This window comes from Myxine glutinosa, chromosome 2 (genome assembly GCF_964187855.1).
Source record: "Myxine glutinosa chromosome 2, kmMyxGlut1.1, whole genome shotgun sequence".
In the NCBI taxonomy this organism is placed as follows: Eukaryota; Metazoa; Chordata; class Myxini; order Myxiniformes; family Myxinidae; genus Myxine; species Myxine glutinosa.
Window position 1 is genome coordinate 251,380,052 of NC_136262.1, and position 15,021 is coordinate 251,395,072.

Sequence of the window (15,021 nt, forward strand, 5' to 3'; positions counted from 1 at the left end):
AATGCACAATTTATAGTCTGCATGTTGTAGACGAGTACAGGAAGACTGGTTGGACAGCTAGGTAACACTGAAGTGCAGGCACGAGAAATTCCTATTTCCGCAGACTTCCTCGTTTTCTGATTGAGTGTTTTCCAAGATCAGCGTAAATGACTGGTAATACAAAACACGTTGTGATGCAGACTTTGTACATACCATTATTGATACATATGTTTTTTCAAACTTCAGTTGAGTCGCATGAAACCTGAGTCATAAAAGCTTAGCAATTGGTTTTGAGTTTTTGTGCCTCACAAATGAGGCAAAATCGTGAGATGCAATTGTAGTTTGCACGCTCGCCTAGTGCTGGTGTGGATGATATGGGGCATTGGCATTGCAGTGTAAAAATACTTTTGAATATGTGGTTCTATAATTTGCTGAGCATGTGTCGCCTCCCTTTTTATCGTCGGTGCTGCAATCGGCCAAAGAATTGTGTTGTGTTGTGTACAAAATAAACCAAGAGGGCGATGGTGAATGCTCTGGCATTTCCAGTTGCAATGTATGGATGTGAGTCATGCACAGTGGAAAAGAAAGGAAGGTTGATAGTTTTGAAATGTTTTTATTTATTTTTTAATATGGAATCTAGGCTCGTGAAAGAGCTAACATTAATCGCACAAAAAACAAACGGACACGTAAAACATAAGCGGTAGACAAGACAACCACGAAGATTAGGAACCCACAAATGGAGAAGATGGAGAAAATGCTGTCGCTATACATTGAGCATGAAATGAAGAAAACATCAAGCCTTAGTAACCTGACGCATAGGTCTAAAGCTCTCAAGCTTGCACGCATTCTCTTTTTCTCCATATGTTTATATATTCGATATATACGATTTCCGTTTATGCGAGGTTTTCACAGAACATAACCCTCGCATAAACCGAGGGATTTGTGTATATACATGCATATAGTAAGTCATAACAGTCTTCTGGTGACAAACGATATTGATCAGATTTATACAAACATCCCCATCCAGTACGGCTTCCTGAAGTTATGGCAGAAGCAGTTTGGATGCAGCCTTTACCCATCCATTGAGCACGTACAAGGGCTGCTTCTTCGTCTTCATTCATCCATTTCCTTCTCATGTACATGGTGCTGGTGGTCTAATTTTTTTCGTTGTCTTTGCAACCATGGTCTTCTTCTTTTTCTTGCAATTTTCAACAATTGTCTCCAACACTTCCCCCTCTCTCCCCATCTTGTCTACCGCTCCCCGATCTGGGCCCACTTGGAGTTTGCAAAAAAGCACCTAAAGGACTCTCAGACTGTGAGAAACAAGATTCTGTGGGCTTTCATGTGTCTTTCACTGAGGAGAGGCTTCCGTCTGGCCACTCTGCCATAAAGCCCAGATCGGTGGAGTGTTGCAGTGATGGTTGTCCTTCTGGAAGTTCTCCCATCTCCACACAGGATCTCTGGAGCTCAGTCCGTGACCATCGGGTTCTTGGTCACCTCTATTACCAAGGCCCTTCTCCCCCGATTGCTCAGTTTGGCCGGATGGCCAGCTCTAGGAAGAGTCCTGGTTGTTCCAAACTTCTTCCATTTAATAATTATAGAGGCCACTGTGCTCTTGGGAACCTTCAATGCAGCAGAATTTTTTTTGTAGGCTTCCCCAGATCTGTGCCTCGACACAATCCTGTCTCTGAGCTCTGCAGGCAGTTCCTTCGACCTCATGGCTTGCTTTTTGCTCTGATATGCATTGTCAGCTGTGAGACCTCATATGGACAGGTGTGTGCCTTTCCAAATCATGTCCAATCAATTGAATTTACCACAGGTGGACTCCAATCAAGGTGTAGAAACATCTCAAAGATGATCAAGAGAAATGGGAGGCACCTGAGCTGAATTTCAAGTGTCATAGCAAAGGGTATGAATACTTATGTGAATGTGATATTTCAGTTTTTTCTTTTTAATTAATTTGCAAAACTTTCTAAAATCCTGTTTTCTCTTTGTCATTATGGGGTATTGAGAGTAGATTGATGAGGGAAAAATGAATTTAAACGATTTCAGCATAAGGCTGCAACATAACAAAATGTGAAAAAGTGAAGGGTCTAAATACTTTCTGAATACACTGTATATAGTGACTTGTTGTCAACGACAAATTTAATTACTATGGTGTTTACAACGTGCATCTGTTATCTTTATCTATATATATAAAAGAAAGTTTTTGTTTGTTTGTTTGTCTGGATGCGCTAATGTCCTGAACGGTGAAAGATAGGAGGAAACCTCTGAAACAAAAAATGTCGGGACGGGCCCCTGGAAGGTTTTAGGCTCGGTGGCGAGGCCGGTCGGTGTCGCCTCGACCGGGTTGGGCCCATTTCGCAATAAATCTTCTTCTTCTTTCAAAATTCTCTTGAAGTACAACTTATGCACTTAATTGGAATATCTGACTGATTGCAACACATGCTTTCAAAATTCTCTCTCGCGGGGCCCGACAGAAGAAAGAACAAGGAATCGTTGAGCACTAACTAATACTGGGCTCGCGTCAGACCTATGTACAGAAGATTAAATTCGTTCAAAAAGAACCCTGGCAACGCCGGGTGCATTCAGCTAGTATTAAATGAAAAAGCTTTGCGCATGTTGATTATATCACTTCTGTGGTTCAGGCCCTCAATTGACGATGTTGCTCCCACACTGCCCTGATCGAGTAATAGGTATTGTGAAGCTCATACGTATGCAAGCTAATGACGGAAACTGTGTGCTCCCCTGGTACGTTTCTTTCCCATCTCTAATCCTCCCATCTCAGTGCGATCTGTCTGTTGTTTCTTTAACTTTGATCTTCCACGTCACGTAGATCAGCACTGCAAGATGCCCGCCGGAGCACTTCTGGTGGCTTCACTCGCGCTAATCGAGATAGCTCTGGAAAGAACGATTTAAGGTTCCGTTTCACCACCGGATTTCTTATAACACCACCGTGTTCACACTCCCTGTCTGTTGCGTGAAATTACACGGTTTTGTGGGAGCTGTGCTCGCACTATAAAGCCAGACAAAATGGACGACACAGGAACGAAGTTTCACCGAGCTATTTATTTAGCTGAAAACCAAAGAACTCAAAAGCACACTGAATCTGCCCCTCGAACGTGCGGCAATTTATTTCGCAAATTGAACACACAAAAGCCACGCCTCTCAGGCGGGGCGGGGTATGCAAAATCGGTAAGTCATGTGTTCGCCCGAGAAGGGCAAGTCTGGACACACCCGGGCGAGTCCGGACACGTGACCGCTCGCCGGTTGCGTCATCGGCCGGTGCACGGTAATTGTGTCATGCTTCCGGTAACCGCTACATGCACCCCCCCAGAATTAACCTGCACCGGGAGAGTCTGTTTGAGGGGGGTCCTGATGACCCGGCCGAAACGACCCCTGGCGATTCGTGTGGGGGTGGTAGGCGGCGTGGCGGTGGATGGTCGGGCGGGGGGCTTGGTTGATGGGGGACGGCCCCGTCGTGGAGGAAGGGCCAACCGTGGAGGTTGGTCGAGGTCCAAATGGGCCGGCTTGAGGCGGTCCACGGAGATGCGGTCCGGCTTGCCGCCGATGTTGACGATGAATGACTTGGCGTCCCTCTGCAGGACCCGGAAAGGTCCATCGTACGGCGGCCGGAGCGGTCCCCGGTGTGCGTCGTGCCAGATAAAAACGTACTCCGCAGTGCGAAGTGCTGGGGGGACGTGGGGTTGGGGGCAGCCGTGGTGGGACGTGGGCACGGGGGCAAATCTCCTGGCGGCCTCCTGGAGGTCTGAGCGTTGGCGAGCCGCAGACCAGGGGCCGGTGGCGTCAGGGATGAATTCGCCCGGCACGCGCAGTGGCTGGCCGTAGACCAGCTCGGCGGTGGAAGCCTGGAGGTCCTCTTTAGGGGCCGTTCGGAGGCCTAATAGGACCCACGGGAACCTGTCGGCCCAACCGTCGTCCTGGAGGCTGGCTCTGAGAGCGGCCTTCATCGAGCGGTGGAACCGCTCGCACAAGCCGCTGGCTTGGGGGTGGTAGGCCGTGGTGCGGTGAAGCTTGACCCCCAAGGCCTGGGCGACCGCGCCCCAAAGCTCGGAGGTGAATTGCGGGCCTCTGTCGGAGGAGATGTCCGAGGGCGCGCCGAAACGGGCAATCCAAGTGCCAATGTAGGCCTGCACCACGTCGGCGGATGTTGTTGATGCCAGCGGGATGGCCTCCGGCCACCTGGTGGTCCTGTCCACCATCGTGAGGAGGTGGGTGAAACCCCGCGAGGAGGGAACGGGTCCCACCAGGTCCACATTGACGTGGTCGAAGCGCCGCGCGGGCACGACGAATGGTGCCAACGGGGCCTGGGTGTGCCGGTGGACCTTCGCGCGCTGGCAGACGACACAGGCATTGGCCCAGTCGCGGACGTCCTTGCGGAGCCCGTGCCAGACGAACTTTGCTGCCACGAGCTTCTGTGATGCCTTCCGGCCCGAGTGGGAAAGGCCGTGAAGGGCGTCAAAAATGCGCCGCTGCCATCCGGTGGGCACGATGGGGCGAGGTTGGCCCAGGGAAACGTCGCACAAGAGAACTGTGCCTGTGTCCTTGAAGGGGACGTCGGCCAACCGCAGGCCTGTGTCCGCTGTCTGGAGGGCTTGCACCGTGGGGTCGGCGGTCTGGTCGGCCGTCATGCGGGCGAAGTCCACACCCAGGTGGACGGCGTTCGCGCTGGCCCGGGAGAGGCAATCGGCCACAGCGTTGTCCTTGCCCGCAACGTGACGGATGTCTGTCGTAAATTCGTACACGGCGGAGAGGTGGCGCTGCTGGCGGGCCGACCACGGCTCCGTAACCTTGGCCATGGTGAAGACAAGGGGTTTGTGGTCCACAAACGCCGTGAACGGGCGGCCCTCCAAAAGATGGCGGAAGTGGCGAACGGCCAGGTAAAGACCGAGGAGCTCGTGGTCGAAAGCGCTATACTTGCGCTCGTTAGGGCGAAGCTGCCGGCTGAAGAAGGCCAGCGGTTGCCAAGCCCCGTTCACCCACTGTTCATGCACGGCACCCACCGCGTAGTCGGAAGCGTCCGTGGTGAGGGTGATGGGTGCGTCGAGCGCCGGGTGTGCCAGCATGGTCGCGTTGGCGAGGGCCAGCTTAGCGCCCTTGAACGCCGCGTCCATCTCCTGTGGTCCAGGCGACGTCGTGCTTGGCCGGCTTGCCCCGGAGGGCCCTGGAGGGCATGAGTTGGGCGGCGCGAGGCACGAACCGGTGGTAAAAATTTACCATCCCCAAAAATTCCTGTAGGGCCTTGATGGAGCGGGGGCGCGGGAAACTTGACTGCCTCCACCTTGGTAGGCAGCGGTACGGCCCCGCGCTTCGTGATGCGGTGCCCCAGGAAGTCGACGGCCGTTACGCCAAACTGGCATTTCGCCGGGTTGATGATGAGGCCGTGCTGGCCGAGGCGCTCGAAAAGCGTGCGCAGGTGGACGAGGTGCTCCGCCCGGGAAGTGCTGGCGATGAGAATGTCATCCATGTAGACGAACAGAAAGGTGAGATTGCGCAGCACACTGTCCATCAGCCGCTGGAAGGCCTGGACCGCGTTCTTAAGGCCGAACGGAATTCGGAGGAACTCGAAGAGGCCAAAAGGTGTAATTACAGCCGTCTTTGGAACGTCGGCCGGCCGGACAGGTACCTGGTGGTAGCCCCGAATAAGGTCGACCTTGGAGAAGATCACCCGCCCCGCCAAACGGGCGGAAATGTCCTGTATGTGTGGTATCGCGTACCGGTCGGGGGTGGTGGCGTCGTTGAGGCGGCGGTAATCGCCGCATGGTCGCCATCCGCCACCCGGTTTAGGCACGATGTGCAGGGGCGAGGCCCACGCGCTATTCGAGCGCCACACAATGCCCAATCGCTCCAGCGCGTCGAATTCCGCCTTTGCCACGGCGAGTTTGGCCGGGTCGAGGCGGCGAGCCCTGGCGTAGACCGGTGGACCTGTGGTTGGGATGTGGTGTTCGACGCCATGCTTGACGGCGACGGCCGAAAACGTCGGCTGCGTGAGGGCGGGAAACTCGGCGAGCAGGCGGGTGAAATCGTCCGCGGCCGGGAGCGAGCAGGCTAGCTTGGTCGGAGCAGAGCCGCTGAAGGTCTACGCGTTGATGAGCCGATGCCGTTTGACGTCGACCAAAAGCCCATGCGCACAAAGAAAATCTGCACCCAGCAAGGCCATGGGCACGTTCGCCGTGATGAAGTCCCACCTGAAGCGCTGGCCCCCGAAGCAGAATGCGACGCTGTGCGAACCGAAGGTGCGGATGGAGGAGCCATTTGCGGCGACCAAGGCGGGGCCGCATAGCGCGGCCTGTTTGTCCTCCACCGAGGCGGGTATCACGCTCAGCTGGGCGCCGGTGTCACACAAAAAACGCCGCCCGGACTCTGTGTCCGTGATAAACAGAAGGCTGCCTGAATGGCCGACGCTCATGGCAGGCAGCGAGCGCCGGCCTGGTCGTTTCCCGACCCGCCGGAAGTGCACGGTGGGCGGCACGTTCTGGCCTTCTACCCGAACCTGGCGTGGTAATAGCACATGGTCCGCTCTGGTGGAGGCTCCGGCGGTTGCGTCGGGTTCGGTCGACGGGGCGTCGCAGCGGCCGCAGCCGTCAGTGGCGCGGACTCGGCCGGTGGAGGCGACGGTCGTGGCGCGGGCGTTGCCTCGGTCGGCCCAGGGTTCCAGGCGGCCGCTCCGACGTGTAGCATTGCCGAGCAAAATTTATCGGCCTCCTTGGCCAGGGCGCGAGGGTCCGTGATGGGTGAATTAGCCAAAGCTAACCGTACCTGCCCGGGTAGCCGCTGGAGGAATAGCTCGCGGAAGAGGAAGTCCGGGCTGTGGTCACCGAGAAGAGCAAGCATGCGGTCCATGCTTTCGGATGGACGGGCCTCACCCAGCTCCGGGAGGTGTAGTAGTTGTCGTGCGCGTTCGGTCTCCGTGAGTCCAAACGCACCGAGGAGTAGGCCTTTGAGCGCACTGTATTTGTCGGCGTTCGGCGGGTGCTGGAGGAAGCTCAGAGCCCGGGCAGCGGAGGAGGCGGTGAGCGCAGAGACCACATGGTGGTAGCGTGTCGTGTCCTCCGTGATGTTCCGCAGGGCGAATTGAGAATCGGCTTGAGCAAACCAAACGGCCGCGTGAGATTCCCAAATGCTCGGGAGCTTCAAAGCTACAGCTGACTCCATCGCCGTGTTCGTAGAAAGGGGTCACCAATTGTGGGAGCTGTGCTCGCACTATAAAGCCAGACAAAATGGACGACACAGGAACGAAGTTTCACTGAGCTATTTATTTAGCTCAAAACCAAAGAACTCAAAAGCACACTGAATCTGACCCTCGAACGGGCGGCAATTTATATCGCAAACTGAACACACAAACGCCATGCCTCTCAGGCGGGGCGTGGTATGCAAAATCGGTAAGTCACGTGTTCGCCCGAGAAGGGCAAGTCTGGACACGCCCGGACGAGTCCGGACACGTGACCGCTCGCCGGTTGCGTCATCGGCCGGTGCACGGTAATTGTGTCATGCTTCCGGTAACCGCTACAGTTTCATCTACTGATGTTAATTACTGGATTTTTATTAATTTTATTTTGCATTCCCACATCATGGAAGCAAACATTGCGTGGTTTGCCTCTAACTACCAATATATTTTCCATTCTGACTTGATACTTTATTGTCCCCTGTCGCACCGCGGAGCGAAAGGAGGACTATGGTTTGTGCGTGTGTGCGTGCGTAAGCGAAGGACCGAATTCTAATTTGTTGTGTGGGTGCAACTAGGCATATGGACGAACCCTATTATAAACTAGAACGGGCACTCGGTAGAGCGCATACCTTCGCCGCAGCTACTGTTCTGTACTTGGCATGGGAGTGTAGGGAACAGAACAACAAAAATACGATTTTGACCTTTTCGTGACCTTGACCTTTGACCCGATTGCTCCCAAAATCTAATCAAATGTGTCCCGTATAATAACCAATCATCCCACCAAATTTCATGCAATTCGGTTGAATACTTTTTGAGTTATGCGAATAACATACACACACACACACAGACATACAAATAAATACACAGCGATCAAAACATAACCTTCCGCTTTTGCGAAGGTAATTAGGTCGCCACGGCAAAATCCAAGATGGCCACCGCCATGTATGTCTGAACCTTGAGTGGAATATCTTGAAAAATAAATGAACTACTAACATCTAATCTGGTGTGTGGGTGTATCTCGGCATAAAGAAGAACGCTATTGAAAATTGGGTCGCCACGTCAAAATCCAATATGGCTGCCGCCATGTATGTCTGAACCTTGAGTGGAATATCTTGAAAAATAAGCGAAGTACCAACTTCTAATTTGGTGTGTGGGTGTATCTAGGCATAAGGAAGAACGCTATTGAAAATTGGGTCGCCACGTCAAAATCCAAGATGGCCGCCTTGCGTCTTCCACTTTGTCAACTCGCATCACTTCACCGATGGGGGACCGAGGCGTAACGCTTGTTTCACTACATATTGCATTGATTTTCCCTGGGCAACGCCTACCTTGGGAATCTCAGGATCAAAGTTGTATTTATTCCTTCACCTTGCTCCTTGACTGTATTTTCCATTTTATTCACTCAAAATCATCCACATAAAGGCCTTCGTTTCCACTTTCCAACCTACCTCAGGGAAAACTCTCCGACCCGAGGAAATGTTGAAAATATTCTTCTTTAAAAAAAAAATTTTTTTGTTACACCTTTATCATCCCTGATAATCGTACCTCCCTGGACATGTGCAGTTGTAAAATGACAGGCAAGCTCATGTCTGTTACTGTGGGGTAACCCCGACGAGTCAAGCAAGTCCTGATAATGTATCGATTTTGATTAAATGAAAACAAACCCTTGGACTACAATCCATGTACAACAAATACGTGCTGAAGGCAACGTGAACCTTGTGAATTACAGCCAATGTTTGATTTCCCCTCCAGGTATGCTATTTGTTGTTTTTAGCCGCGTCGCAGACGCTGCTCATAGAGTGCCCTCTGCTGTTGTTGTTGTTGTTCTTCTTGTTCTTGTTCTTGCAGAGAAGACAAAACCTCAAAGCTCCACCCATTCTGGGAACCATAGCTCCACCCATTCTGGGAGAGCCTTCATATAAACAAATATCCACCATTTTATTAACTCACATAGCTTTGAGGCCTGTTTTGTAGGCCCGTGGTGTCTTCCTCTCTCACACAGTTTTATTTCAAATCAAATTCGATATATCATTTCATTTTTCACAGTCGCTAACATAGTTTTAGACTCGGTTGAAAAAAACACAGGAAGAAAATCCGATGAAAGTTGCCCTTTATAGAACGAAATGAATTCTCAAAGGCCTGTAACTTCAAGTCCATTGAGATATATGTTTTTTAAATCGCGGCATGGTCAGTCATACACCGCCCGAAATAACAGACGGGAAAATGCCGAGATATATTAAAAATTCGTCCATTTGATGACAATCATCACGATGAAATATTTAATTTATACGTCGTCACAATAATGTGGAGAGAGGAGCATAGCTTCGTTCACGTGTCGCCACACACGGGAAATTGCCGAGATATATATATTTTAAATCGCGGCATGGTCAGTCATACACCGCCTGAAATAACAGACGGCAAAATGCTGAGATATATTAAAAATTCGTCGCCACACACGGGAAATTGCCGAGATATATTTTCACTTTGCACAAAAATAACATCAAGTAATCGAATCGATAGGAATGTCCTGTGCCTATAACATCGACGTTATAGGCACAGCTGCATCTAGGCATTGTGTAACATCGACGCGGCTTTTGTTTTAATTAAAACTTTTTGTACTTGTTTTATTATCGCAACCAGAATGCATTTTATGATTAACTATTACTTGATCGCAATTTTTGCAGCACTTTTACTTTTTGCTGATCTATACATAGAACAGATATAGGTGTAGAGTAAATTGAGCTTTTGTCGCCAGGAATACTGCTTTGACAGCCCTTCCTTCCCTTTACTGACCTGTAAATGATGACGCTGAAATACTCTTCCTCTAATGTCTGGAGTAAATGAAAAACTGAATGTGCTTTGGCTTCGATGCTTTTCTCAGAATACGTTGTTACATCGGCCCTCAAAAGGGGATTCATCCGGGTGAATTTGACCATGGTTTGAATACGGCCTCGGATTCTAGTGAAGTTTTGAAGAATCTATAATTATGTGACTCTTGATTAGAGGTTGATTTTGTTTGTTTGTTATTTATTTATTCGGCTGGCAAGCATGCCAATACTGTTTGGGAAACCATTGACTAAATGTATTTATTTGAACGCAGAGACTGAGGATATATATATTTTTCTTGTGTGAAAGTTGACACTTCAATCTGCCAGCAAATTACACACTATGTAGGAGTGTCGTGTCGTGGGTGCGGATCATCGTCTCTCGCAAATCATGCTTGTTCATCTTTGCAGATTCTGAACAGGCTCTGCTTGAGCAAGCACTGGCTCTGTCCATGCAGCAGAACGAGTCGAGTACTGCAGGTGTCCCTGACCTCAGCAGTATGACAGAGGAAGAGCAAATTGCATATGCTATGCAGATGTCCCTGCAGACTCCAGGTATGCTTAAAATCCAAAGCCCAACCGTGTGTGTGTGTGTGTGTGTGTGTGTGTGTGTGTGTGTGTGTGTGTGTGTGTGTGTGTGTGTGTGTGTGTGTGTGTGTGTGTGTGTGTGTGTGTGTGTGTGTGTAAAGATGTGTGTGTGTATGTGTGTAAAGATGTGTGTAAAGATGTGTGTAAAGATGTGTGTAAAGATATATTACTTGTGCATGTCTGCACCTGTAGAGGAACCCAGGTAGGGTTTGAAACAGCAAAGAGTTTACCTTGTGTAGATTTTCTTTATGCAGCTTTCTTTGGTTGGAAGAGCATGGCGGTTAATTTCTCTATAATCCCAGCTACGTAGGATAAATTATTAGCTGGGTGGGGGTGGAGGGGGGGGGGGGGGGTGGGAGGTTGTGGACTTGAAGAAGAAAGAGGGGTGGTTGAGGCTTACAGGGGGGAGGAGGGAGGTTGACGACATGGGGTAGGGGGCAGGCTTTGAAGACTTGTAGTGAGGAGGACATTTGAAGACAGGAACGGGAGGTTAAGGAGTTGTAGAGGGGAGGGGTTTGAAGACATGGGATTGGAGTGGGGGCTTGAGGAATTGGGGTTTCGGGAGGTTGCTGATTTGAAGAAGAAAGGGGGAGGGAAAGCGAAAGTTGGGGTGGGGGAAGGGGTAAAGGGGTTTGAGACTTTCAGGAGGGTAAAGGCAGTTGAGACTTTAGGACTGGGATTGAAGACTTGGGATAGGGAAGGGCTTTGAAGTCTTGTAGTGGGGAGGACATTTTAAGACAGGATGCAGAGGGGTTTCAGGACTTGGGGTTGGGTGGGAGGGTCGGGGAGGGGAGTATTGGGACATGTCACATTTTAATACCCGTGTATGTATATCATGAAAATTAGCTACAGCTAGCAAAAGTAATTTAACAATCTGAATAGCCGTTTAAATAAAACAGTTGCTTATTCTGGCAAATAACTCGTTGTCTGCACTAACAGGAGCACGAGAAAATAAAAACTCGAGAATATAATAGTTAGAGTTATGTGCCACAAAAGATTGCATGCCGCTGAGGTTTCGGGGTTTACCCTTCATCGGCCCGAAGAAAGTTAGAGCCCGAAATGGCAGTGTTTTGTGAACCTTTATGGTGGATAACTCCAACAGCTATTCTCGTGTTTTTAATCGTTATCGTAACTGGGATTACAATACTGTTTCATTCATATTCTTTATCAAAGGTTTTAATGTGTGTGGTTTAGGCATTTTGGAGCTATCACCTTCTTTACATCGAACTTTGATGCTCATTTTTCGACCCATAACTGCATAATTGAGCTTATTAAATACTCTCGAAACAACTTTAGATTTTGGAACTAATTATATATATATATATATATATATATATATATATATATATATATATATATATATATATATATATATATATATAATATATACAAACTTGGCATTTAATATGGAATTTTTTTTTTTTCTTGACTTGGGTTTAGTTTCTTAGCTCAGTATATCAATCTAGTGAGTTTATTTTACACTTTGGTGATTTATTTGTTAAAAGAACCATGTCACTGATTGTCTGTCGCAGCAAGAAGTCAACAACAGGATTATATAACAGGTGGCGTGGCAAAATGTACGGACAGGTACATTTGACGATTGGCTTCACAGTCGGGTTTACAAGGGTTGTTGCGTTCTGTATTAGTGGAAAACAACTGCTGCACGTCTCCAAAGGTTATTGCCGCTTCCTCTGGAGATGGTCCGTCAACTCGACAATGCTGTTTGTCATGGAGTGGTAGCTTTACGAAATTACGGCATGAAACAGCATGCTATTGCTCGGCAGTATGGCATCACTCAAGGTCAGGTGTCAAAGATCCTGAAACGAAATGCTCAGAGGGGTGTCCCTCCTCCAATACCGAGGCCAGGACATCCCCGCAGAACCACAAGGAGGGATGATCGCCAACTGCACCGGTTAGTCCGCAATGGCCGTACCAAGTCAGCTAATCGGCTTGGGGCTGAGTGGCAGCAACTGGCAAATGTGCCTGTATCCAGAAGGCTATTCAACCAATGACTGGTTGAAGCAGGCTATCGTGCCAGGCGTCCCCTGAGAAAGTCACGCCTGACCAGACAACACCGCCAGCGCCGATTGCAGTGGGCCAGAGAGCACCGTCAATGGCAGCCAGGACACTGGAATCACGTGATCTTCAGTGACGAGTCTAGATTTCTAGTCTATCGTCAAGCTGGCCGCATCCGAGTGCGCAGACAAGTGCATGAAGCCTACAACAAAGATTGTATAGTGCCAAGAGTCCAAGCTGGAGGTGGTGGGGTGACCGTTTGGGCTGCTTTTCATGCAGGGGGCAAAACTGACCTGGTTGTTCTGAATGGAAACCTGAACCAGTTCAAGTACAGGGCCATTCTGGAAGAAACATTGCTTCCATTTGCTCGTGCAGCCTTTCGAGGAAATGCAATGCAAAATATATATATATATACATAAAGTTTATATTCAGCAAAATACTACATCTCTCGGGTCCTATGAATAAAAAGTTCTTCGAAAAATTTACCCTCGTATTGAATCGACGCACCTGGTGTTATTTTGGCATAATTAGGGCTTGAACGAGGACTTTGAGAGCTTAAGCTAACCACCAACAAGCTCATGGAGGGTCACTTCAAGTTTCGACTTTGATGGGTTTGTGCAAACTCGATTCGGCTGTAGCTGTGTATCGCTTGAGAAGTATTGGCTCCTGAATTTGCATGGCCCATCTCCCTTGAGAACCAAGTGCTCTAAATTGATCCTCAAACCACCATCATTGCACACATGTGGCCCCTGTCAGGGTAACTTCTGCATATATAACTTTAGCAACCGTGCCAGTGTTACAGGATAAGATGAGATTTCAGAATTTGGCAAGGGTGCCAGCCCACAATGGCCTATTCTTGTGAAAGACCGTGTGAGTATTAACGTCCATCAGAAGATTGAAGCAGACTGGATTCCTGGCTTTACGTCCCTCTGCTGTCAGGTGCACTTGTTGATAGCACGCCATGCAATGCGAAGCACCGTGATCATAGTTTATAGTGAGTTTGCAAATCGATCCCAGACTGCAGACATCGCGTAGGTGAGTATGTTACCTGTGCACTGTACCGCCATCAATGAACCTGTTCACAAAGTTCAGTTCTGCTCGTATCTAGTACAGCATTTGCTTATTTTATCAGCAGGCCTTTCACTTTTCATGATAACCTGATTCACATTGATGTGCATCCAAGTTTATTTTATGCTGGTGCTGTTTCTTTAAGGTGAATTCAGTCGTCAGGCCACAGCAACTGATGCAGAGGGCACTGCGATGGACACGTATGAAGCGCCTTCAAAGGTAAACTGGGATTTATTTTGTGGTGAAGTGATAAGAGCGGAAACGTTTGCAAACTGGAAATCCACAGCAAAGAGACCGGAAGAGATGAGAACTACTGCATTTATAAGCATGTCTATGTAACCACGACGCCGATTGGTTGTTCATTCATGACGTCATTGGTGTTCTTAACGCCCATTGGTTGACTCAGTCACCACTGTCCCTAGCTCTGATTGGCTGGAGCTGAGTTAGCCAATTGGAGCCAGAGGCGGTGGTGATTGAGTCAACGAATGGGCGTTCAGAACACCAATGCCGTCATGACTGAAGAACCAATCGGTGTCGCGGTTACTTAGACATGCTTACAAACTGGAAATTGCTCAGTAAACCAATCACTTGGCTCGATTAAAACATGCACATTCCAACTTTTGTGAGTTATCGTACACTTGGGCTGTTTTCAGGCTTGGTTGATGTGGCAGTTGGTGAAGAATCTCTGTACCTTTTCCCCTTGTTCAGGCAGACGAGGAAGATGACTATGACGTGATGCAGGATCCCGAGTTCCTGCAGAGTGTGCTCGAGAACCTGCCAGGCGTGGACCCCACAAACGAGGCCATTCGCAACGCAATGGGATCTCTAGCATCTCAAGGCCGAGGACAAGGCCAAGATGGACGGCAAGACAAGGACAAGGACAAGGACAAGGACAAGGACAAGGACAAAGATAAAGATGGTGGAAAGAAATGAGAAGGCTGCATTAGCCTTCCTTTTCCTGAAAACGATTGGCTTGGCCATATTTGTTGCTTGTTCGTTGCATGAATTGTTTAGATCATTTTGAGGGCCTGTCTGATATTTTTTCGAAGTGTCCCTAAACTTATTTGTTTTTCAATTTTTTTTCCCCTCGAAAGTGTGGAATAAACTATTGGAATCAGTACATTTTTGAACATCCTATAATTTTTATTTTTGGCTTTGGATTGATTTGATGGAGCATTCGCTTTACAGAGCGTTGGTGCTGCTGAAGCATTCTTTTAAAATAATTAAAAATTTTAAATTTCTAAATTAAATTTTTAATTTTAAATAATTGCTACGGGTTATAGCGAGTGGTTTAGCATGCCCTTCCCATCAAACCCATCCTTTTAAAAGCAGAGCATCCAGCAAGGAAGCAGCACG

General features: G+C 48.9%; 1 protein-coding gene across 1 annotated transcript in view; it reads left to right on the plus strand.

Moving 5' to 3' along the window:
• Positions 1 to 14,785, plus strand: part of PSMD4 (proteasome 26S subunit ubiquitin receptor, non-ATPase 4) — a 34,921-nt gene extending 20,136 nt beyond the window's left edge. Inside the window, exons 8-10 of the mRNA XM_068105933.2 lie at positions 10,405 to 10,548; positions 13,811 to 13,884; positions 14,374 to 14,785. Of these exons, the coding sequence (XP_067962034.2) occupies positions 10,405 to 10,548; positions 13,811 to 13,884; positions 14,374 to 14,598 (443 nt within the window). The 3' untranslated portion in view covers positions 14,599 to 14,785. The remainder of the gene's footprint in view (positions 1 to 10,404; positions 10,549 to 13,810; positions 13,885 to 14,373) is intronic.
• Positions 14,786 to 15,021: the final 236 nt, after the last annotated feature.